The 22,364-nt window shown below is 43.3% G+C and overlaps 2 protein-coding genes across 3 annotated transcripts in view; one reads left to right on the top strand and one right to left on the bottom strand.

The window, feature by feature from the left end:
• Nucleotides 1-7,203, top strand: part of uggt1 (UDP-glucose glycoprotein glucosyltransferase 1) — a 32,780-nt gene extending 25,577 nt beyond the window's left edge. For both annotated transcript variants that reach the window (XM_008399726.1, XM_017302603.1), the window contains 11 exons: nucleotides 237-322; nucleotides 441-525; nucleotides 1,427-1,515; nucleotides 1,705-1,809; nucleotides 1,975-2,059; nucleotides 2,825-3,007; nucleotides 3,192-3,352; nucleotides 3,542-3,656; nucleotides 4,076-4,192; nucleotides 5,505-5,655; nucleotides 5,747-7,203. In XM_008399726.1, coding sequence (XP_008397948.1) covers nucleotides 237-322; nucleotides 441-525; nucleotides 1,427-1,515; nucleotides 1,705-1,809; nucleotides 1,975-2,059; nucleotides 2,825-3,007; nucleotides 3,192-3,352; nucleotides 3,542-3,656; nucleotides 4,076-4,192; nucleotides 5,505-5,655; nucleotides 5,747-5,766 — 1,197 coding nt within the window. In that variant the 3' untranslated portion in view covers nucleotides 5,767-7,203. The remainder of the gene's footprint in view (nucleotides 1-236; nucleotides 323-440; nucleotides 526-1,426; nucleotides 1,516-1,704; nucleotides 1,810-1,974; nucleotides 2,060-2,824; nucleotides 3,008-3,191; nucleotides 3,353-3,541; nucleotides 3,657-4,075; nucleotides 4,193-5,504; nucleotides 5,656-5,746) is intronic.
• A 631-nt stretch (nucleotides 7,204-7,834) lies between these two features.
• LOC103458727 (transcription factor Sp3-like) lies at nucleotides 7,835-21,269 on the bottom strand. The gene is made up of 8 exons (XM_008399727.2): nucleotides 20,713-21,269; nucleotides 13,203-13,433; nucleotides 12,519-13,121; nucleotides 11,592-11,807; nucleotides 11,288-11,492; nucleotides 10,998-11,187; nucleotides 10,256-10,452; nucleotides 7,835-8,178 (listed from the first exon to the last, which is right to left on the bottom strand). Exons 1-8 carry the CDS (start codon nucleotides 20,779-20,781, stop codon nucleotides 7,925-7,927), a joined length of 1,965 nt encoding a protein of 654 aa, XP_008397949.1. The 5' UTR covers nucleotides 20,782-21,269; the 3' UTR covers nucleotides 7,835-7,924.
• Between the last annotated feature and the right edge of the window lie 1,095 nt (nucleotides 21,270-22,364).

Genomic DNA, 22,364 nt, shown 5'->3' on the forward strand with positions numbered 1-22,364 from the left:
TGCCTTCTTCCTTCCTTCCTTCCTTCCTTCCTTCCTTCCTTCCTTCCTTCCTTCCTTCCTTTTATTCCTCCTTGTATCTTTGCTTTCTTCTATGCTTACTCAATTCCTTCTTTTTCTTCAGAAATATCTGTAGTAAATGTTGAAATAAACAAAGATAACAGAAATCCCTAGAAAGTTTAGTCAGCAAAGTTCAGATGTGCTTTAATATTTCACTAAAACGTGTTTTTGGTTTCCAGGGCTACTTCCAGCTCAAAGCCAACCCCGGCGCCTGGATGCTGAAGCTGAGGAAAGGACGCTCCGATGAGATCTACAAGGTTTACAGGTGAGTCTGATCACGTTGTTTTCCTTCTCCTCCCCCAGCGCTTAAAGGCGTCCATGACGTTTTAATTCACTCGTCTGCCGTCTCGTACTCATAAGTTTGACGTTTTTCCTTCCCGCAGCCACGACGGCACAGATTCCCCGTCGGACTCAGACGACATTATTGTGGTGCTGAACAATTTCAAGAGTCGCATCATTAAAGTGAAGGTCGGTTCATCACTGATGCGTGGCACCAATCTGCCCCCAGAGCCCCATTAGAATCGGAGCAGCAGCTCGTTACAAAAAGCTTTAAATTCAAAGGTTTTACTCATCAGAACATAATTATGGTCTCCGCTCTGACATTCAGTAAATAGATCGACTTGATCCACTGCTAGTGTCCTTCTGAGTGAATGTAGAGCAGCCTTTACAGCCTTTATGTTGGTGCCATGAGGAGAAAAGCCTGAGTTTATTATCTGTTAAGTGGGTTTGATTCCTCAGTCGGTGTTTAACACTTTCCAAGCTTCTCCCTCTGGAGAGACAAGATGTTCCTGCCTTAATACCCCCAGAACGCTAAGAGCCAGAAAAGCGTCATACCCTGAAATTCATCACCATAAATATGTAAAAACACAGTAATAATCAGTCTAATTGTGACGCCCAATCTGGGCCCGTTCAAGACTTTAGTATTTGGCTTCAGATTACAGTCGGGTTTTCCCGTCAAGTCGCCTCAGCGACAGAACTTTTGCATTTTTTTTGTATTATTAAAAACACAAAAACATTTTTTTTTTTACCTGTCATAAACTAAATGCAAAATATTTTAATAAAAAAAAGTGGTCTGATTTTCATATAAAACGGTTTTATAAATCATGATTCTGAGTCATAAAAAGGGTTTGACCCTGTTTGACCTTTAGTTTGTACTTAATTCTTTAACAAACATTTATTGACCTCCTACAAGCAGGTCTCCATCGAGTTCATTAACGCCTGCGGATGTTTTAGTAAAAAATAATGTATTTTTGTCTAACTAATGACTAACATCCTATAAAACATTTGAGTGTTTATTTTTTTTTCTCTTAAATTACATCCACTAAAACCTTCTGAATGTTAAAATAAGATTTTTTTTCTTGCCGTTCAGGTCCAGAAGAAGCCGGACAAATTTAACGAGGAGCTGCTGAGCGACGGAACGGAGGAAAACGACTCCGGCTTCTGGAATTCTCTGGCCAGGTGCGGCTCGGGTTTACGCACTTATTTCATTTTTTTAACGTATTTATTTTAAAATGAAGCTGGAACAGAAACTAGACCGTCTGGGTGCCTTTAAATATAACCCATTTTTCATCAGTATTTTTCTTTGTATTCTGCTTTAATGTCTTGTAGCAGTGGAGTAAACTCACCTGGTTTGCTTTGTGTTTGCAGAGGCTTTACAGGCGGAGGGAAAGCCGAGGAGCCGAAGCTGGAGAAGGACGACGTGATCAACATTTTCTCCGTGGCTTCGGGGCATCTGTACGAGAGGTTCCTCAGGTGGGGATTAAATGCTCCTAAAAATCCCATCAAAGCTGACACTTTTTTAAAATTCCTCGGCACACAAAGGCAGCGTTGATCCCGGTTCCTCTTTTTTTTTATTTTATTGGGTTTTTTTGCCGGCGTCCTCGTCACCATTCTCTTCTCCTTCTTCTTCTCTCCCAGGATCATGATGCTGTCAGTCCTAAAGAACACCAAAACCCCCGTCAAGTTCTGGTTCCTGAAGAACTACCTGTCCCCGACTTTCAAGGTAGGACTTGTCCTCCCTCGGTTCGTAGTGGAGGAAGACCGGCTGGGATTTGTTCTGGACGCTTCCTGTTTCAGCTGCAGTTGGTTTAAAACTGGAGTGAAATATTTAGAGGCTGCTATTGTTTTTTTCTGAATCTGGTCTCTGTAATCTTCGTACTTTTCAAAAAGTCTGGAAAGTTATTTTTCTTTTCTCTTGAGTTTGTTGAAGGAAAATCAGAAGATGTCAAAAATCTGGATTTATTCTCCGTCGGCGTCTCTTTTTTTGTCTTTCCTTCTTTTTGATGTACATTTTTGTGTCTTTCCTCTCTTCCTTTCTTCCTAGTCTGCTTCCTTCTTTCCCACCTCCTCTTTCCTTCCATCATAGTGTCTTACCTCTCTTTTGTTTTTCCTATTTTGAAATTTCTTTTTCCTTTTCTCCTTCCTCCCTCGTGTCCTATCCTAACACTGTGCCCTTCCTCCTTTTCTCTCTTCTGTCCTTCCTTCATTCTGTCTTAGTGTCCTTCCTTTTTACCTTCCTCGATCAAGCCTCTGTCCTTTCTTCATTTCTTCCTTTTTTTTCGTTTCCTTTTCTTTTTTTGTTCTTTCGTTTTCATTCTTTCGTCTCTTTCTTTCTTTGGCTGAAACGTCTGACGTAAATTCCTGGTGAACTTTTTTTTATTTCTATTTTCAAATTAAACAAATGACCAACAGCTGTTGGACTGTACAATGACTCCAACCCTGTCGTTTCATATATTTAGCGGTTTACTTCATTTCTTTCCCTCTGCAGGAGTTCATCCCCCACATGGCGAAGCAGTACGGTTTCCAGTATGAACTGGTCCAGTACAAGTGGCCGCGCTGGTTGCACCAGCAGACGGAGAAGCAGAGGATCATCTGGGGCTATAAGATCCTCTTCCTGGACGTTCTGTTTCCTCTCGCTGTGGATAAGATCCTGTTTGTGGACGCAGACCAGGTTCGCTCCATCCATTCTCTACGACTACAAGAAGAAACGATGCATGTTTTTATCGCAGTATGAACTTTGTCAAGGCACTAAACTACAGAGATTTAGAGTGCATTTTTTGTTCATAGTGATGTCGTAACTTAGACTTGTAGTCGATAACCAGGCCGCTCCATAACCCCGACCTGCTTCCTGCCAGATCGTGCGAACAGACCTGAAGGAGCTGCGGGACTTTGACCTGGAGGGCGCTCCGTACGGCTACACGCCGTTCTGCGACAGCCGCAGGGAGATGGACGGCTATCGCTTCTGGAAGTCGGGCTACTGGGCGAGCCACCTCGCCGGGCGCAAGTACCACATCAGGTGCTGCTTCAGCTCAGCGATCTCCCACACACTCGTTTATAAAACGCCTTGCTAAAATAAAACTCCTGGAATGTTTCTGGCTTTAATTAGAAATCTAAATATCGTATGAATATTTTTGTAAGCGACTGTTCTCTTGGACGCTCTTGCTGTCTCGCACACATCCTTGTTAAAGTGGCGTGTGCTCCACAGCGCCCTCTACGTCGTCGACTTGAAGAAGTTCAGGAAGATCGCAGCGGGAGACCGCCTCAGAGGACAGTACCAGGGACTCAGCCAAGACCCCAACAGCCTGTCCAACCTGGACCAGGTCTCTGTTTGTCCCCCTGCAATCCTCTTCATGTCTACTGACCGCAGCGTTTCGCCTTTACACGATACTGCTTTCATTTAGCGTTTTGCTTAACAAGGTTAAGAGGAAAATTTATGACCCATCCAAATGTGGCTCAAAGCGTCAGAGGTGTTTCTTTAGTCTGACTCTGGTTCTGCACGGAGTATTCGGGCTAAGAAAATAAAAATAAATAAAATAAAGAGAAGAAAATTTATTTCAGCTTTATTCTATTAATATTATGACTTTATTCTTGTAATGTAACTTTTTTTGTTTGTCTCTTTACTGCGGATGGTTATTAAAGCCATTTCCTGCAGCCAGAAGCTTTGACGTATCTCGTCATGATGTTTAAATATTGCTCCATGTTTTCGCACTACTTTTTAACAGGTTTCTGTGTTTTCCAGGATCTTCCCAACAACATGATCCACCAGGTTCCCATCAAGTCTCTGCCTCAGGAGTGGCTGTGGTGCGAGACCTGGTGTGACAACAGCTCCAAAAGGACAGCGAAGACCATAGATTTGGTAAAGACCTAATAGCGCAGCACGTTTTCTGCTGCATGTCGGTGTCCCAGAAGCCACTAGAGGGCGCTAATGGTTGTGGAAGAAGTGAAAATGGAGCAGGAATCTGCGATTTATTTTTTGTCCTCAGTCTGACTAAATAACTCGTGTAGAGCCACAAATGTTACATGAACTTTAGATGAACAAAACAAATGTCTACTATTGGAGATGTATTATTTTTAAGTACCACAATGTTATTTCCATTTTTAGAAATTAAATTGAAGAAAAGCAAAACCTGCAAAAAAAAAAAAAAGAGAACTAAAGTAGATAACTCATTAATTTAGTGATGGACATTAAAACAATAAAATGTTATGTTGGGATATTTTATTTATTGCATTAGTTGCTCAGATTACAGTGCATAGAAAATATTTCTAAAGTGTTAGCACTTGTTTCAGAGTTAAGCAAATGTTATATAAGCCTGCACACCAATAATGAAAACCATAATCATGTAATTAAAAAGCCCCACATTATTCATACTCCAGGAAGATTTCAATTATTTTTATTCAACTGTAAATTTTGTTAATGGTGGTAAATGAGACGAGCATCTCCAAAAAGATGATGGTGTTGGAATTGTTTTTATTTACATTTTAGAAAAAAATGATTCTTGATGATCAATGTAGAAATCTTTTAGCGTTACAGCAATCAAACCCTAATCTTCAGCTTCCTCCACTTATTCTCCATCTTTTCCTGCCATTAGCTCCTGTCAGAAGAAATGTGTTTAACTAAAAGGCTACTTTAAATTTAAATCTACCGGTGGAATAACTCAATTTGTTCTCAATTGTCTGTAAATATGATAATTTGTGCAAATTGTATTACATTGCCAATATATGTAGACACATTAATAATGGTGGCATAAATGTTGGAAAAAAGTAATTTTTCTAACAGTACTATTATTTAAATGTACACAAATGGAAATCATAAGACCCATAATATTAATAGATATGCAAATTGGTGCTACGTGATTGGTCAGAGTTATTAATGATAAGTTATTAACAAATCATGCTAAACAATTAGCAGAAGAAATGCTAATATAATATCCATAATAGTAGCTGTAATTCTGGTGTAAATGTAAAATAATAATGTCAGGAAACCTAAATGGAGCATAAAAATAATATACTTAGTTATAATATAATTAAATTTTACCATAATGGAGGTTTTACCCAGTAAACATGTCTTTTGAATTATATTTTAACAACTTCCAGAATGTGTAACTATTTTAACAAACGTTTGACATCCTGCTTGTCTATAATCGGGTTTTGGGTTTTTCCCCGATCAGTGCAACAATCCAATGACGAAGGAGCCCAAGCTGCAGGCGGCGGTGAGGATCGTAGCCGAGTGGTCGGACTACGACCAGGAGATCAAACGCCTCCAGACGTCCAGAGCGCGGGACGCGGCGAGCCACTCGACGGGTCAGCAGCGGGTCACAGGTACGGAACCTCCTCAGGCGACGATTTCTGCATCCGAACCGTCGACCGCCTCCATTCTGACGAGCCTCTGCTTCTTCTCTCCTCTGGTCAGATTCTCACATAGAGCTGTGAAGATCCACAGAGATCTGGACTGTAAAGAATCGACTCGGTGGAGAGCTTCCTGCTGACGAGACCGACCACAAACAAACTGGTTCACACAGATTTGCTGGGTTTTTTTTATGTATATGTGGGGTACACACACACACACACACACGGCAGGAATGTACTTTTTCTGTATTGGATGTTTGCACTGATTTCAGGTCTAACTGGTGGAAGCTCAACAGGAACAGAACTCGATGTTCATCCTCAGTCGGGGATGACTGACGGTTTTTAGTAACAAGGTACAGGGGAGGTTTGGGGATAATGGTTGGTGTCGGGTTTAACCAACACATGAAGGGAAATTATGTATAAAAAGAGTAAAAGATGTCATTCCTCATGTTAAGACTTGATTAAATAAGTTCCTGCAAGTTTTTTTCATGTGAAAATCAGATTTTTTGCCAGTTTAAGTAGAAATGCAACATTTGATTGTTATAGCAGATATTTCTATAATTCAGTGGTTTGCCACCTTTATAGAAGGACCTTGAGATATAAGTTTGGATACGATTTATCTGCATGATGGCAACATGTGGCTGGAGAAAATCATGCATTTCTCTGCGCGTTCTTTCGGTTTCACGTATTCAATTCATTCAGGATGTATTTTTATTTTATAAACTCAAGCTATCAGAACACAAATCCCCCTGAAAACTGGAAGCTTTCAGACTTTTATTGTGATCCATTTGAAAAAAGGTTTTACAAAAGGTAACATTCAATTTTTACATCAATTCTTTTTTAAAAAATTACTTAAAATAAGGTTTTGATACAACAAACTCGGCTAACTAAAGTAATGGCTTCTATAAACAAGGTGAAAATAAGATAATATACATGTAAAATGAATGCTACAAACATGACAAACTGAAGAAAGGATTACATTAAATAAAAAAATAAAAGTCAAATGGCGTGATTGTTTTTTTTTTTTTTGTTTGTTTTGTTGTCTTTCCTTTTCGAACGACATCTGGCCAGAGTTGGCGTCGGGAGCAGTTATTGCGAAAAGTCGTTCCACATGATGCCGAAGCCGAAACGCCAGATGACAAACCTGCTGCTTATCATCGCCCCTCCCCCCACTTCCTCACATGGCAACATTTCTCCTTCACAAGCTATGATCGTCGTCATGAGGGCTCTGCTTTAGATAACACCCGGATTAGTAAAGAGACTGCAATACAAGATCAATTTACAACAGAAAAAGAACAAAACAAAACAAAAAAAAATTGAGAGGCGTTTCTTTTCTGTAATATGTGGAAAAGCACAGAGGACGGTGTGCTGCGGAGGACAAACAGGACGTTTAGCTCGAGCTGACCAGACACTGCTCTCTCTGTTCCGGGTCGTTCGAACGTCTCCTCTGACCTGCGCTCCGTTTTCAGCGTCGCCGCTCTGTTGGGAGACAACTGACGCGTGCAAATAATAAAAATTTTTTTTAAAAAGTGTAAAAGCCAACTCATGTTTCACGTGGGCCAAGTGTGAGAGGGTCAAAAATGTTCAACATGAACACTGGAAAACGCGAACTGAAGTGGAAGGAGGACGACGTTTTAAAGCTCCGCGCTCATTTCCAGTGTTGATGTTGAACTGTTCCTTTAAAACCAGCCGTCCGGTCCAGACGGGAGCAGCTCAACAGTTTATACCTGGGCTTCAAACGGAGCGCCGAAACCCTCCTACCGCGAGAAGAAGAAACGAAAATTCCTTGATCATCCCAGAGAGAGGGAGAGAAAGAGAGAGGGGGGTGGGGGGTTCTGGACTTCCTTCTCCTTCCTCCTCCAACATTAAAGTCCATTACAGTCACATCATCTCCATTGCTTAAAAAACATGCACCTCCAGCATTTTATACAAGAGTATCATACAAAGTAAGGCATTTCACGTTGTGTTCTTGAGTGTTAATTCATGTGTGTGTGTGTGTGTGTTTACACGTGTACATAGCAACCACATTTTAATGTTTTCTTTTTTTGCCCCCCTATAAAAAAGACTGCAAAAAACAAACATAAAGTCAAGATAAATTTCACTTAAAATATATATATTTGTCATATATATTTACGTATATATTCATATGTTTAAAAAAAAAAAGAAGTGGGGAAGAGAAAAAGCTCAAGAGGTCCCTGTGATTGGCCTGTTGTCAGAGAAGCCCCTCCCTCCTTCCCGTCCCTCACTCCATGACCTCACCGGGCGCCACGGTGACCAGCTGCAGAGGGATCTCCTGATTGGCTACAAGGTCGTGGGCGGTGGCGGTCTGGAGGATGAGCGTGGTTCCGTCCGTGGTGATGACGGCGTCGGTGGTGGGTGGAGAGGTGGAGGTGGGCACGCCGCCCTTTTTGTTCTGATGAGTCTTTATGTGCTTGGCCAGGTGGTCGCTGCGCATGAACCTCTTGGAGCATTCGGAGCACACAAACTTCTTCTCTCCTAAACACACACACACACACACACACCATTTGTTCAAATTAGTCTTGGGAAAAAAATAAATAAATAAAAATAACTCTCCTGGGTCGGCGTGCATGTTGTGTTGCGTATTTTGGGTTGAATTTAACTTTTTGTTTTATTCTTTTTTTTTTTTTTTTTTTCTAGGAGGCTTTCACATACCCAAAGCATTATTTAACTATTGACTAAATTCAAGCTGCATTTTTAAATTACAGAATTGCATTTAAAAATTTGCTTCAGGGAGTTTATGCTCCCTGAAGCATAAACTTAATTTATGCTTCAGGGAGACTGGTGCTAAAATCCGAACAGAAAATCATATTTTGTTGTTTCGCCCACTAGATGGAGACATTTTTCATATACAAAACTGGTTAATTTATTATTTTTTTTATTATCATTTTTATTATCAAATTCATGAATACTTCTAGTGCAGCAGAAAAAAAAATTGTAGTGATAACTCAAGTATTTTTATGTCAAAGGAAGCAGGGAGCAAAACTGGCAAACAAAAAATTGTATTAAATTGAGTATTCAGTGTCATGATGAAGTTTCTACAAAGTCTTCAGAAACTAGGTTGAAGCTTCACATCAGCAACAAACCAAGTCTACTCCTTTTCCTCATGGCGTCCAATCAATAATATTTAAACCAAATGCTGCCAAATATTTTTAGAAAAAAAAAAAAACCCCATCAGAAAACCCAGAGAGGCTAAAAGCTGTAAACAATGTGCAATTTTCAAAACAAGTCTATGACCAAAACAATCTCCATCTCTGGACCGTTTCCTGTTGTTGCGCTCAAGCGTTCCCCAGAAAAACGGGCAAATGTAACAAATAAGGTCAACAACACAAAAAGAAAATCAAGTATTTGTAGCTCAGCCTTGAAGCAGCTCGCAGTGTTTAGACTCCCAGACAATCTGGCTGGACAGTCGCTACATTTCCTGGAAATAATTCAAAATCCCTAAACGCACAAACAAGCATGGTGCAAAAACTCAGAAAAAGCCCAAATCTAATTAAAGTAGCGATGACAGCCAGACTAATTCACAAAGATCATCATCAGATGATATTTTTTGCAGCCTGGATCTACCAAAAGATAAACTCTACAAAACAACCAACTACTGCTAAAATCGGCAAGTGTTTATTCCATACAGCAGAATTAAAACATAAATGCCAGTTAATATTAAACCAGTAATCAAAACGTTTGGAGTAGAATTGATTACTTTCTAAACAGCTAAATGATGCAATATACTCCGTTAATTTATTTATTTTTATTAATACTGTAAAACTACAGCACATTTACACAAGTTTCAAACATAAATACACATCATACTGACCCATGCCTACTTATTAACGTAAATCTGTTTATATATATTTAAATAAAGGTTCTCGTCATTCTAATATCCTTGGATATTTATAAAACGGCACTCTTCCATAATAAAGCTGCAACAAGGTCTAAATGTTAAATTTTCTCACAAATCTTTTCTTATGTAGTTAAACAACGTGTTTGATCTTATTCAGTTTGTTTTATTTGATCTTATTCAGTAAACTTGCTTGTCCTGAACAGTGTAATGTGCGGTTGCTACCACTAGAGGGCAGTAAAAGTGGTAGGATTAAAATACATCTACAGAGGAGAAAATACGATTCCTGCTGTAGAATCTCTGCACTAATAGTTCATACATTGTTGATATGTTCTGCTTATAATATCATCCGATTCATTTCAGAGTCGTTCCTCCTCATTTTCAATGTAAAAAATGTTTTCCTAACCCTCTAATTCTATAGAAATTACATTTAAAACTATTTTTTTTACTTCTTTCTTTCTCACATGGTTTTATAAATTGTTGGGCAAAAAAAAAAAAAAAAAGAAATGTACGGCAGCCTTTATTTTTTTTTTGTTACCGTTCAAAACCACAGCGCTCAAAATGTGATTATAAAAAGCTTTGTTTATGAAACCTCCTGCGGTGCAGATAAGGTCCATGAATGCACCACAGACATCTAGACAAGCAGAGGCTGGTCTCTCCCAACCCCAGCCAGTCTAACACCTGAGGGAACCAGCAGAGGGCGCTGTAGGGACTCGCCTGTATGTGTCCTCCTGTGTCTTTGAAGCTCGTCGCTCCTGGTGAACCTCTTCCCGCAGTACATCCAGTTGCAAACGAAGGGCCTCTCTCCGCTGTGCCAGCGCAGGTGAGCTCTCAGGTGAGACGTTTTCCCGTAGACCTTCCCGCAGCCGGCGATGTGGCAGATGTGCTGCTTCTTCTTTCCCACGCCGGAGCCCCTGAGAGGCAGACAACTGAGTCAGTAAAAAGGGTCTGAATGGAGAGGGGTGATGCCAAGTTTTCATCTAAAAAGGGCCCAGACGAAACTTTCCAGAGTTCTCCCGGCTTCTCCCGTAAAGATTACAGGCTTAAAAACAAAGAGATAAAAGAATAGTGGAGAAAAATCAAAAGAAAAGGTGAGAGGACAAGGAAAGTCAGGTAGAACACAAAAAGGTAGAAGGAAGGAAATTGAAAGGGAGAGGGGTACGACATAACGGAGGAAAGACTAAAGGGAAAAGAAAGGTACAAGAGATTAACTTAGAAAAGATTGACTAAAACAAAAGAAAGAAGTCTACGTTAATAAGTAAGGCACAAGAAAGAAATGAGAATACAGAAGAACATGACGGAGTAAGGAAGGACAGAAGGTAGAAATGTTGGACACAAAGAAGAGAAAACGAAGGACATGACCAAGGAGGGACAGATGAAAGATGAGTTGGATAAGGCATCATGTCTGCAGACTGTGTGGGAACCCTGCGAGCGGAGAGCGGTTTCATCAGACGCCCACCTTCCTCCTGACTCCTTGCAGTTGGGGCAGGTGCAGGCCACCCTGCGGAGCCGTTTGCCGTCCCCGCCCGCCGTGTCCATGTCCTCGTCTCCCATGGGGACCCGCAGGTTGTTCAGGTCGCTGGGGTTCAGTGTGGAGTCCCCGCTGAGCTGCCACTCCTCCGAGTCCGGCTCTTCTTTGATCTGAATCCCTGAAGCAGGAAGAACGCAGGCAGACAGCAGACAGGTTACGGAGTCCGACTGTAAAGCCCCGCAGTGAGGAAGGTAAGGTCATCGTGTCTGAAGCTTTACCAGCCGGACTCCTGGCGTCGTCTCCCTGTGTGTACTGGACTCCAGTTTGTGTTACGGAGTTAACTGTGACAGTCTGGAGGTTGGGGAGGCTGACCTGGCCGGTCTGGCCCAAGGGAAGGGTCTGGACTGGGGCAAGAGTCAGCTGCTGGGTCTGACCCTGACCCTGGGGCAACTGGAGCCCCTGGAGCGACTGGACACCTTGAACCTGGAAGGCAGGAAGAGAAACAAAAAAAAAAAACTGAATTAATTCAAATTCTGTCAGATTGTGGAGGAATAAGCTCACAATGAAGCAGCGCGGCGCTACCTGGAAGGTCTGCCACTGGATCTGGCCCGTGGCGGTGACGGTCTGGGCCTGGATGAGGAAGGTACCTGGGTTGACCAGCTGCACACTCTGCAGAGTCTGACCGGCTCCAGACAGGTCCTGGCCCTGGGCCACCTGGGCTACCTGCGCCACCTGGGCCTGAGCGTCCCCCGACAGCAGGATGGGCTGGGAGATGGTGGTGGCGTTGGAGGACGAGCCCTTCACAAAAGGAACGGGGTTACCGAGGTGGTAGGAACGGGTTTCACCAACTCAAATTTAAGACTTAAGGCATTTTTAAGACCTTTATGAATGATATTTAAGACTTGTATCATGATGGAAATGAACAAAAGAAAAAATGACTCAGAAAGGTCATTTTTGCCACCATCTATTGCACTGGCAAGCTTGTTTGTCTAGAATGTCCATAGCAACATACAGGTTGGGAATAGAAGTGAGACATGGCAAAGATGAACATCATCCAGCCAATCAGCAATAATTTACACTTAGCTAACTAGCAAGGATTTATTAACAGCTAGTTAGTGGCAGCCTCAGTAGCCTCAAGTCACAGGACAAAATGAAGATGTTTGCGAGTGGCTCTCACTTTTGCCTGACAGAAAAGTCTCACAAGAAAAATAAACTTCATAGAACATGTGAGTAAATTGCTCTGGCACAACAAGATTTAAGACCCGTGATTAACATATTTAAGGACAACTTACATTTTTTTAAACGAATTTAAGACATTTTAAGGTCTTAATTTCACATGCATCAGTTTAAGACTTTAAAAAAATTTTTTTTTAGACCTTTATTAGACAGTAATCCAACAGGAAGAGGGCCGCTGTAATTACTGTGGCACCACGAACGCAAGTATTTTTAAGGATGCGCCCATCTAACATCCACACTTCAACAACAGCTGCATCCCTGGGAAATACTGACCTGCATTTGCTGTAGGTGGTTGTGGGAGTTGAAGTTCTCCGTGGAAGAGGGGTCGGCCACCCCCGCAGACACAGCTGTGGCCTGCGTGAGAACCCCTGTGCCGTCGATGGTCGCCGGGAGCTGGGAGGCGTTGGAAGAGGAGGAAGTGGTTGGCACGTAGATCTCTTGGTTGGTGTTGGGGTCACTCACAGTCACCATAGACTGCTTGCTGCTGCAGTTCTGGCTCTGGTTCTCTAGCGGCTGGCTGCTCATAATCAGCTGGCCCTCGGGTGTTACCCCAGTGGCAATCGGTACCGTCTGTGCCCCCGTCAACCCTAGCGACTCCAGATCCACGCTGTTTATAGGGACGAACGTGATGTTGCCGGGAAGCCCTACAGGCACGGTGCCGGCGTACGCCGAACCGCCGGCCAACGAGACGCCCTGGATGGACTGAACCTGGCCTGCCTGCGTGAGGAGGTCTGTGGCTGCTGTCGTGGAGCAGCTGATTCCAATATTGCTCTGGCTGCCATCTTGGAGGAGTTGAATCTGGCCTGTACCGTCGTCCAGTCCTTGTGTGGGGAATCCCGTGAGTGTCCCGTCGGCGTTTTGGATTTGGGGAATGACCTACAAGCACAGGTCGACAACCGTGTAAATGATCGCTGCCTGGACAAAATGTTATCGATGCATTCCTGTCACCGCTGTTACCTGATATTGAATGCCTGACACTCCATTAGCTGTGGCCTCGCTCCCAGACGCTGTAACGTAAATGGGCTGGCTCGGAAGACTCCCGATTGGAAGCACATACTGCCCGTTAGACGTGACAATCCCCGAGTTTGGAATGTGGACGACGCCTTGGTCTTCCTTTGCAGCCGAGACGGGGGTCAACACCTCCCACCGGTCTGAGCCAGTCAGCTGAATAGCCGACATGTCTGTTGTCTGGGAGAAGAAACAAACACTCATATTAGCAAAGAGACGGTAATCTCGCCTTAAAAGGCAAGGCAGGATCATTTCCTATAGCAACATTCATAGAAAAAGTCATTCAAAGTGATTTGTAGGATGTTTTACAAAATAAACAAAAGTGAAGAGGATCACATTAAAGACCAGGAGCCCATCTGTTGTATTTAAACACACAAACATCTGTGACTTATGCACCAATTAACTTTGAGAGCTACTCTTATACAAACAGGAAGCCGCTGCAGTGATTTAAAGACTAGTCAGACATGATCTAGTTTTCTGGTGATGGTCAAGACTCTTGTGGTGGCAATTTAGAGGACCTGCAGCTGCCTGACCGATTATTTACAGAAACCCACAAAGACATTATATCAATAATCTAACCTAAAACTAATAAATAAAAGCGTTCACGTGTTTTTCTGTGCCTTGTTTTGACAGGAAAGCCTCATACTGGCTAGTCGTCTGATTCAGTAATTGACCTAAAATTGTTACAAAATGGGTCTGAGTCCATAAAAACACCTGGCACTACTCGAGTCCTGATCTCCAGCCTCACATTGTTAGACCAAAAACAACCACCTGTGTGTTTTCTTTATTACGCTGGAGGAGATTCTGACCCAAACACTCATGGATGTCAGTGGCAGAGGTCATGTGCTGCCACAGACATACGAAGTCATGCGTCATCAGCAGAGCTATTATAGTAATTTGTATTTCACAACCTAAGCTAAAAGGAGCATAAAATGCCTTGAAAAAAATATTCTCACCTCCTAAACTTTTTCACAATCACAAAAATGTATACATGTACAGCGATCCCTCGCTATAACGCGGTTCACCTTTCGCGGTCTCGCTGCTTTGCAGATTTTTTTGTGCCGTTTTTTTTCCCCCCACAGTGCATTGTGTTCTGCATCCTGATTGGCTAAACAGTCTTTGAGCTCCTTCTCTACCTGTGTGCCAATAACGTTACGGTATTTAAATATAAGTAATACAGATTGGCCATTCAGAAAATGAAAGCTGAAAACTTTGAATGCCTGATGGAAAAAACTGTGGCCAGAGGCAGTGCAAAACCCGACTTGCTTGACGAGATCCATCGCTCTGCCGTAGATAAAGCTGTGAATCTCTCGGGGCAGGTTGGAGGAGACGCTTTAGTGACATGACTCCGGATCACATTAAGGCCCGATTGATGCACACGCACATCCGCTGACCTGAAAACAGGTCTTGTTCTTTGGTTTCAATGTAGAGTATTTAATTATGCTGTATAATAATTGTAAAAACTAAAAGTAACTACTTGCGGATTTCACTTATCGAGGGTTATTTTCAGAACGCAACCCCCGCGAAAAACGAGGGATCACTGTATTGTGAGAATTTAAGTGACAAATAGTGAAAAAAGGTACATAGTTTTCTTTTTTACAAATAAAAATCTGAAATATGTGGTTTGCACCCTCTTTCCCCCTAATACGCTCAAATTTATAAACTGAGGTCAAACTGCTTTGAAAGCATTATTAATTATTATTTAATAAGCAGAGGCCACTCTGTTTATTATGTGCAATTTAATCTCAATGGGAATACATTTGTTCTGTGAAGACCTCAGAAGTTTGTACGGCAAGATTACCGAACAAACACCATTATGACCAATTACAGCAAGAGACAGGTCTAGGATAAAGGTGTGGAAAAGGTTTAAAGCACCGTTAGATTACAAGATGATATCTCAAGCCTTGAACATCTCAAAAAGCACAGATGAATCGAGCGCGGCACAACTTTAAACCACCAGCTACCAAATTATAGCTTCTCCTCTGATACCAACGGGCAGGAGAAGGAGAGGGTTCATCAGAAAGGCAGCCAGGAGGCCCATAGTAACTCTCAGGTGGGAGAATCAACAAGACAACCATTAGTTGTTCTAGTTGCATACAAGCCATATAAGAACAGGGCAACAAAAACCTGAAGGTTATGTTAGAAACACGGCAAACATGTGGAGGAACATCTGGTCAGAAGAAGCCAAAAGCAAATTCTTTCCCCTGGGTTCGAAAACAAATTGTGAAAGAAAACATAGGAAAAGGTTGAAAGAAAAACATGTTAAAGCCTGAAGAAAAACACAAGTGTAAAGGTTCACCTTTCACTGGGAGAGTGAACCCAAACACAAAGGGCTACTACTGAAATGGTCTAATCAAAACATACGAGTATCAAAATGGCCCAGTCAAAGTTTAGACCTGAACTGAGAATGGAGAAACTTTAGGTTACTTTCGTAACCCCGGTTTTCTGAGTAGCATGAATGAGTGTTTCACTATGGGAACGCCCTGGATGAGACCTCATCAGAAGCTTGAATTACACTCCACCATCCCTGATTGGCTGGGGATAAGTCTGTCAGTGCCGGGGGGGCATGTCCCACCCCATATAGGACTGGTCCTGCACAGAAAGATCATTCAAAAACTCACACCCTCTTCCTCGCTACTAATGAGCAAGGAGGGCGGCTAGGTGAGACACTCACTCATGCTACTCAGAGAACCAGAGTTAGAAAAGTAACCTATAGTTCTCTTTCACTGCATTCGTTTCGTGTTTCACTATAGGAAAATCCTGACTCCCGGATTGCAATGCAGACCCAAAACTGACTGTTTACAATATATGTCAATGATGGGTGCTTGGTGTTACTGATGCCAAGCTGAGCACTGAATGAGCTGTGACATCGAGTTTACAAAATCGAGCAAAGATATGTGGAGACGTCCAGTTTGCTGCGGCATAGATCTCCTTGACGGATACTCCTCTGAAGAGGGCCCAAGAGGTGGTCAGCCCTCGTGTACAATGAGCACGAAGGCCCTCAGGAGGCTGCTCTTCCTTAGAGGTGTAAGCTAAAGCAATTGCACCAACTATCCAATGTTGGTGCAAAGGTCACCAGGCTTCCCAAGGTGACCTTTTGCCCAAGAAACAAACAGCTGGTCACTTTTCCTCAGCATTTAGGTCCTACCCATATATGTGTGTAGGGCCCGTAATGGACAAAGTCCATGAAGACGCTCCTGCTCCACTGACGAAAAAGGTGGGGTGCTAAAAGACACCAAGTCTTTTAGTTTTCGAATCTTTCCGCTGAACATGACCCCAGCATCAATAAAAAGCAGGATTAGGAATTAAGGTCACCCCAGGGAGAGGCCAAAATGAAGAACGACATACTTGGAGCATTTTCCCTGAAATGCAAATCTTAGATATTTACTTTGTGGTGGATAATTTGGGATGTGAAAATATGCATCCTTGAGATCGATTGATGTGAACCAATAACCTGGGCGCAGGAAGTGCAAAAAAGAAACCTGTGTCAGCATTCTGAACTTGTATTTTCTCAGATGCTCGTTTAGAGTCCGAAGGTCTAAGATTGAACGCATCCCTCGACCACCTTTCTTTGGGACCAGAAAACATCTGGAGTAAAAACCATTTTGAGGTTTTTCCTGGGGGATCAATCCTAACCCAATCAATCCTCCAATATTTCCTCTTGTCTGGCCTGTGACTGAATCACTCCTCTGAAGTGTGGAGGTGGCAGAGCAAATTATTGCAGGTATCCACAGCTTATTGTCCTTAAAATCTACTCTGAGTTTGTGCAGTTTGCCCATTTTGTCGATCTTGGTGACATTGGGTTGACAGGCCAGTCTGTGTTGCATTGAGTAAGATCGCCCTCTTGTGATGCTGGTTTGCAAAACTTCCCGTCTTGCATTGCGCACACACAGGGATTTTCCATGGTCATATGCAGAGAGGCTTTGCTCCCATCAGGAAGCGATAAACCAACTCCTTTCTTATTGGCATGTTTGTTTTGCGACATTTTTAACTGCGCCCCTGGCACAGGGTAACGTTGGATGACATAAAACAGTGTGGGATATGAACTGAACCCAATGCAGGGTATCCCAAACTGAACTCGGTCCCTGTTTCGTGCACGCCGAGCGAGCTTGAAAATTCCCTCCTTTATGCGCCAAACTTTGCTGGAAGGGCTCTGTAACAGAGTCGTGTCTGCGAATAGCCCCAGCTCGCTCTCTTTCTTCCAAACGGCTGTCAGGCCAAACGCTTCCTCCTCACCTTCTGAGTGGATGTGAGTGGGAACTGATCCAAGTAAGTGGCTTCAGGTTTCTTTGGCCACGAGCCGTTAACAGCAACACCTTCTGGAGGAGGATTGGAGGCCGTCTGGGTCTTCAGCAGGTTAGGGATTCTGAAAGTAGGAGGCAAGTGCACCGCAGCCTGGGTGAAGGTTTGGTGCTGGGATGATGGAGCAGTGGCTGTGTGCACCGGCGCACGTCTTGGGAGACACAGCTTTAAAGCCTCATCATCCCTTTTCTTTTCCTCACACCTCTTTTGCATAGATGCAACAGCTGCACCAAACAACCCATGTGGAGAAATTGGGGTATCGAGGAGGTCCTCCTTTTCCCTGGTGGAAAGCGTGGTTAAGTTTAACCATCTAGCYCTTTCCTGTAGAACCATGAGTCCCATAGCTCTCCCCATAGCCTGGATTGCTACTTTATGGAGATGAAGACAGTGATCAGTAATGACACACACTTCTTCCCACAGTGTAGTGTCCGGTGACGCAGTCATCTCCTCCTCCAGCTCCGCCTGATACGCCATCAGCATGGAAGAGGCGTTCATGGCACGGACTGATAGAGCGGCCACCTTGTAGGATTTCTCTGTCAGGTTTGATTGGAAGCGGTCCATTGCTGAGGGGAGGGATGGAGCCGACCCACCCGAGGACATTGAAGCTTTCGGGTGAAGGTGCGCTGCCACCACCGGCTCGACTCGAGGCATTTGCCAGAGACCATGGTCGTCCATTCCCTCGCAGTCTAGAACTGAGCCACCTGCCACTGGGTGCTTCTCCCTGTACGGTTTGCTGCGCCAGGAAACTGAAAATTCCTCCAGCAACTCAGGGAAGAAAGGCAGGAACTGCTTCCCCGTTCTCTTGGCTTTTGACAGCGTTTTGCCATCGAAACGTGACCTTGCTGCTTCAGCCTGAACTTCGGGCCACTGGATATTAAGTTTTGCTGCAGCGCGTTTACACACGTCATGTAGGTCCACATCCAGGGCAGACGAAAAAGAGACGCCCGGAGGGGTGGGTTTTGCAACCCGATCTGGGAGCCCCAGAGGCAGTTCCTCATCTTCGTCGGTGATGAGAAGCTCAGAAACTGAATCCAAGTCTCCGTTGTCATCACCTCCAAAGGGGTAATTGCGCAGGCAAGCTGTGAAGCTATGACAGCTCATATCCAGTGGTAATGGGTTAGCACCGTCAAGCATGTCACCCCAGCTTGGTCCTGGTTCTGCATCAGGGACCGGCATCAGTCCTTGAGCTGCCGTTTCTTGGCTAGCTACAGCAGAAGCCAGGACGGGGTCGCCTCCGGACAGTGTCACTTGACGGACCAGACGGCGACGCAGCACTTTGAGAGAGAGCCGGCTACAATGAGAGCACTCCTCCGATGACTCAAGGGCTGCTTGGGCATGCCTTAAGCCGAGACACGTCACACACATTTGGTGAGTGTCCCAACTTGAAATTTTATTTCCACATGGGCATGCTCCCACAGGTTTTCGTCTGCTTTAGCGTCTGCCTATCCGGCGTCCATGCTAATTGTAGGAACGATTTCTGTGAAGCTACAGTGAAGCTGGTGACAGCTAAATTGGCTAGCCCAGGGGTGGGCAATCCTGGTCCTCGAGGGCCGGTGTCCTGAAACTCTTAGATGTCTCCCTGGTCCAACACGCTTGAATCCAACAGCTAAATCAGCTCCTAAGTGCAGTCAGGTTCTCCAGAGTCCTGCTAACGACCTCATTATTTGACTCAGKTGTGTTGAAGTTGAGATGCACCTAAAAGTTGCAGGAGACCGGCCCTCAAGGCCTGAAGTTGCCCAACCCTGGACTTGCCTGATATGGCTAGGTGTCTTGGAGCGTTGCGGCTTACCCTGCTGGTAGTTATCATAGCGAAACAATAGATTAAATTAAGTATCGCTACTTCTACCGGTATTGCTACCAATGAAGCATTGCTACTTGAGTGAAAAACAGTGAAGCGTATTTCTACTCTGCACATTTTTCACAGCTAACAGCTGTTTTGCAAAAGACTGAACGCTAGTTTTCTCCCATTATACACTACCAGTCTGGAACAAAGTGCCTGGCGACCAAGTTTGCACTAGTATCTATGAACACGTAAGCTTCGCTCCAAGAAAGCAGACAAAAGAGAGAAAAACCAGTCGGGACTTCTGCTCGTATCAAGAAGAGAATTCTGAATTATCTGTTTGTGCAGGGCCAGTCAGATAGGTAGGGGATGGGACATGGCATTGACAGACTTATCCCCAGCCCATCAGGACTGGTGGAGTGTGATTGAAGCTTCTGATGAGATCACGCCCAGGGTGTTCCCATAGTGAGACACGAAAAGAATGCTATGAAAGGGAACTGCCTGGGAAATTGCTTTGCAACCTGGCAGAGCCTGAAATACTTTTGCAAAGATGAAAAAAATCACAAAAATGTCTCTAGATGTACAACTCTGGTAGAGTTTATTTGTAATAAAACTTAAAAACATATTTTTCCCCACCTCTATCAGTCAAACATAAAATCCTAGTACAAAATACACATACCTCTGTGATGACAAAATCTGAAACGGCTCAAGGAATGTAAATATTTTTGCCATGCACAATAAAAGGTGCCTTAGAGGGGGGAGGGGGGGGGAGCGTAGTGATCTTTGTTAACTCAAACGACAGGATCTATCACTGTAGCAGAGACTCTCAGACACTCTTTACTCCACCAAGTAGTATTTTGTGATGAAACACAGACTCGTCAGATTACATCAGAGAAGCAGGGAATAACACTGGCTTTGGTCAGTGAATCATTTATGGAAACATAGGAGTGTTCTGCTGTGTAAAAACAAGGAGTAACGCAAAGAGTGATGGCTGATGCAGAATTTACTCTGATGGGAAGAACCGAGTCAGGAGACAGACGACAACAGGCTAGGGAACGGGTGGGGGATGGGTGGCTGTTACAACACAACTGAACGATACTGTTACGAATACAGACGCTTCTCCTGACACATAAGACCATCCCAGCATCCTCCAAAGCCTAAGGTACATCGGCTATCTGGAAGTGACTGACTTCAGCGTCCTACCCACTATGGGCGGGTTTTACAGGGGGAAAGTGGGTGGCCGTTATTGAGGGGAACACAGGAAGTGTACGGCTTTCACCCCATGCCATCAAAAATTTAAAACGTGTGAACTTCAAGCTTCTAAAAAGCACAACCAGAATTGGGAGGCGGCAGAGAGGTGGAAAGTGTGGTGAATACCTGTGTGTCGCCTGCGCCGCCAGCTTGCAGGAACTCGCTCTGACTGCTGTCCACGTCCGCGGACGCCATTTCTCCTTGTTTCAGAGACTGCTCTGGCGCTAGCAGGGAGAGAGGGGGAAACCGAGCAAAAGTCTGTAATCTTCAACTCCTGCCTGCCAGAAAAGCCCGCAAAGCATCCCCACTCTCCGGTTCGCCGTCTGCGAAATTCAATTTTGCGGTGTAGATTCCAGGAGGGTTCGGGCCCAGAACGAGTTTTACTTTTATCAACTCCGAGAGGTAGTCAGCTAGCTCGGTTAGCTGACCATATCCAGCTAGTTAGCGAAGGAGCTAACGATAAAAAGACGCAGCTCGCTCCGCTGCTGCTCTCCCAAACTCACCGATTAGTTGCCGTTTCGATGCGCTAAACGTTTACGTATCAGTCATAGCGTACATATGGAAGATTACCAAACCAGCCAAACTCCGAACATGATTATTTTATCAAAGGCGGGCTAGTGTTGATCGTTGAATTCGGGTCGATTTTTTTCTATTTTGATTGACGGTGCGGGAAACACAAAAAGGTGGGACTAAACAAGCTCGACGTCGAATTTGCATCACATTTCAGGACGTCCCGCCCTTCTTCCTTGAAGTGATTGGCTCCACAGGAGTGTCAGAAAATGTGATTGGCTGACGAGAATGCCAATCCGTTTTTTTGTAACATGTACGTTTCCTGTTTGTCGAGCGAGTCCAGAGAAGGAATGTAGTTGATGAAATCCCGAAGTTACTTTAAATCCCAGTGTCTAAGCACTCCTCCATCAAATAAACTTTCTCCACGTTTTCCTGTTTCTTTATACTTAGTTTTGTTTAAGCCATGACTTTATGAGGATTTAAATCTATTGTCAGCAGTTTTCTTTTGTCCTTGGAAAAAGTTTTTTCCAAGTCTCGCAGCCTTAAATTAACGTGCACGAGATTTAAAGTTAATTTTATCCCCCCCAGATTCCAGATTAATTTGTTAGCATGATTCAAATGACACATTTTGAATGAGTTAGTAACATTTGAGCATCCAAATGATACATTCACTTTTTTTCGCATTTTAGCACTAACGCATTAATGTACTTACCTGATTTTTTGAATGTCCAACAAACAAGTAACTTTTAAGTTCTTATTTCTGTAAATCATATATGTCTATTTCTACAACATAAAGAAAAAATGACATGCATCATGTCAGAAGTATGAATTAGCATATTTATGAGATTACTCAATCGTTATTTCAAAAGTCTATAAAAAACTTATGATTTGGACATAACTATATCAAGTAAAAAAAACATGGATCAGAAAATCAAAATTGACCAATTTAACATCTAAATGAACACTTAAAATTGCATAATACACTATATTGTGACTTTTATACGCCTGAATCATAATTAATACTTCAAAATTAGGACTATGAATCTCTTATGACTTTATATTTTATTTTGAGAGTAAAATTATGAAAATTTGAATCAAATTTTCAGGACTTTAAAATGCATGACTGACAACACGGGCACATTATTTTCAAATTGGCTTTCCTGGTTTGACCCAATCTTTGGTCAGCTTCCCTCTTCTCCTTTTGTTGTAAAAAATAATTTACGTATTGCAGCAATGGTTTAAGGCAAAAGAATATTTAACTTCCCAGA

The sequence above is a fragment of the Poecilia reticulata genome, linkage group LG22 (assembly GCF_000633615.1).
Source record: "Poecilia reticulata strain Guanapo linkage group LG22, Guppy_female_1.0+MT, whole genome shotgun sequence".
Taxonomy (NCBI): Eukaryota; Metazoa; Chordata; class Actinopteri; order Cyprinodontiformes; family Poeciliidae; genus Poecilia; species Poecilia reticulata.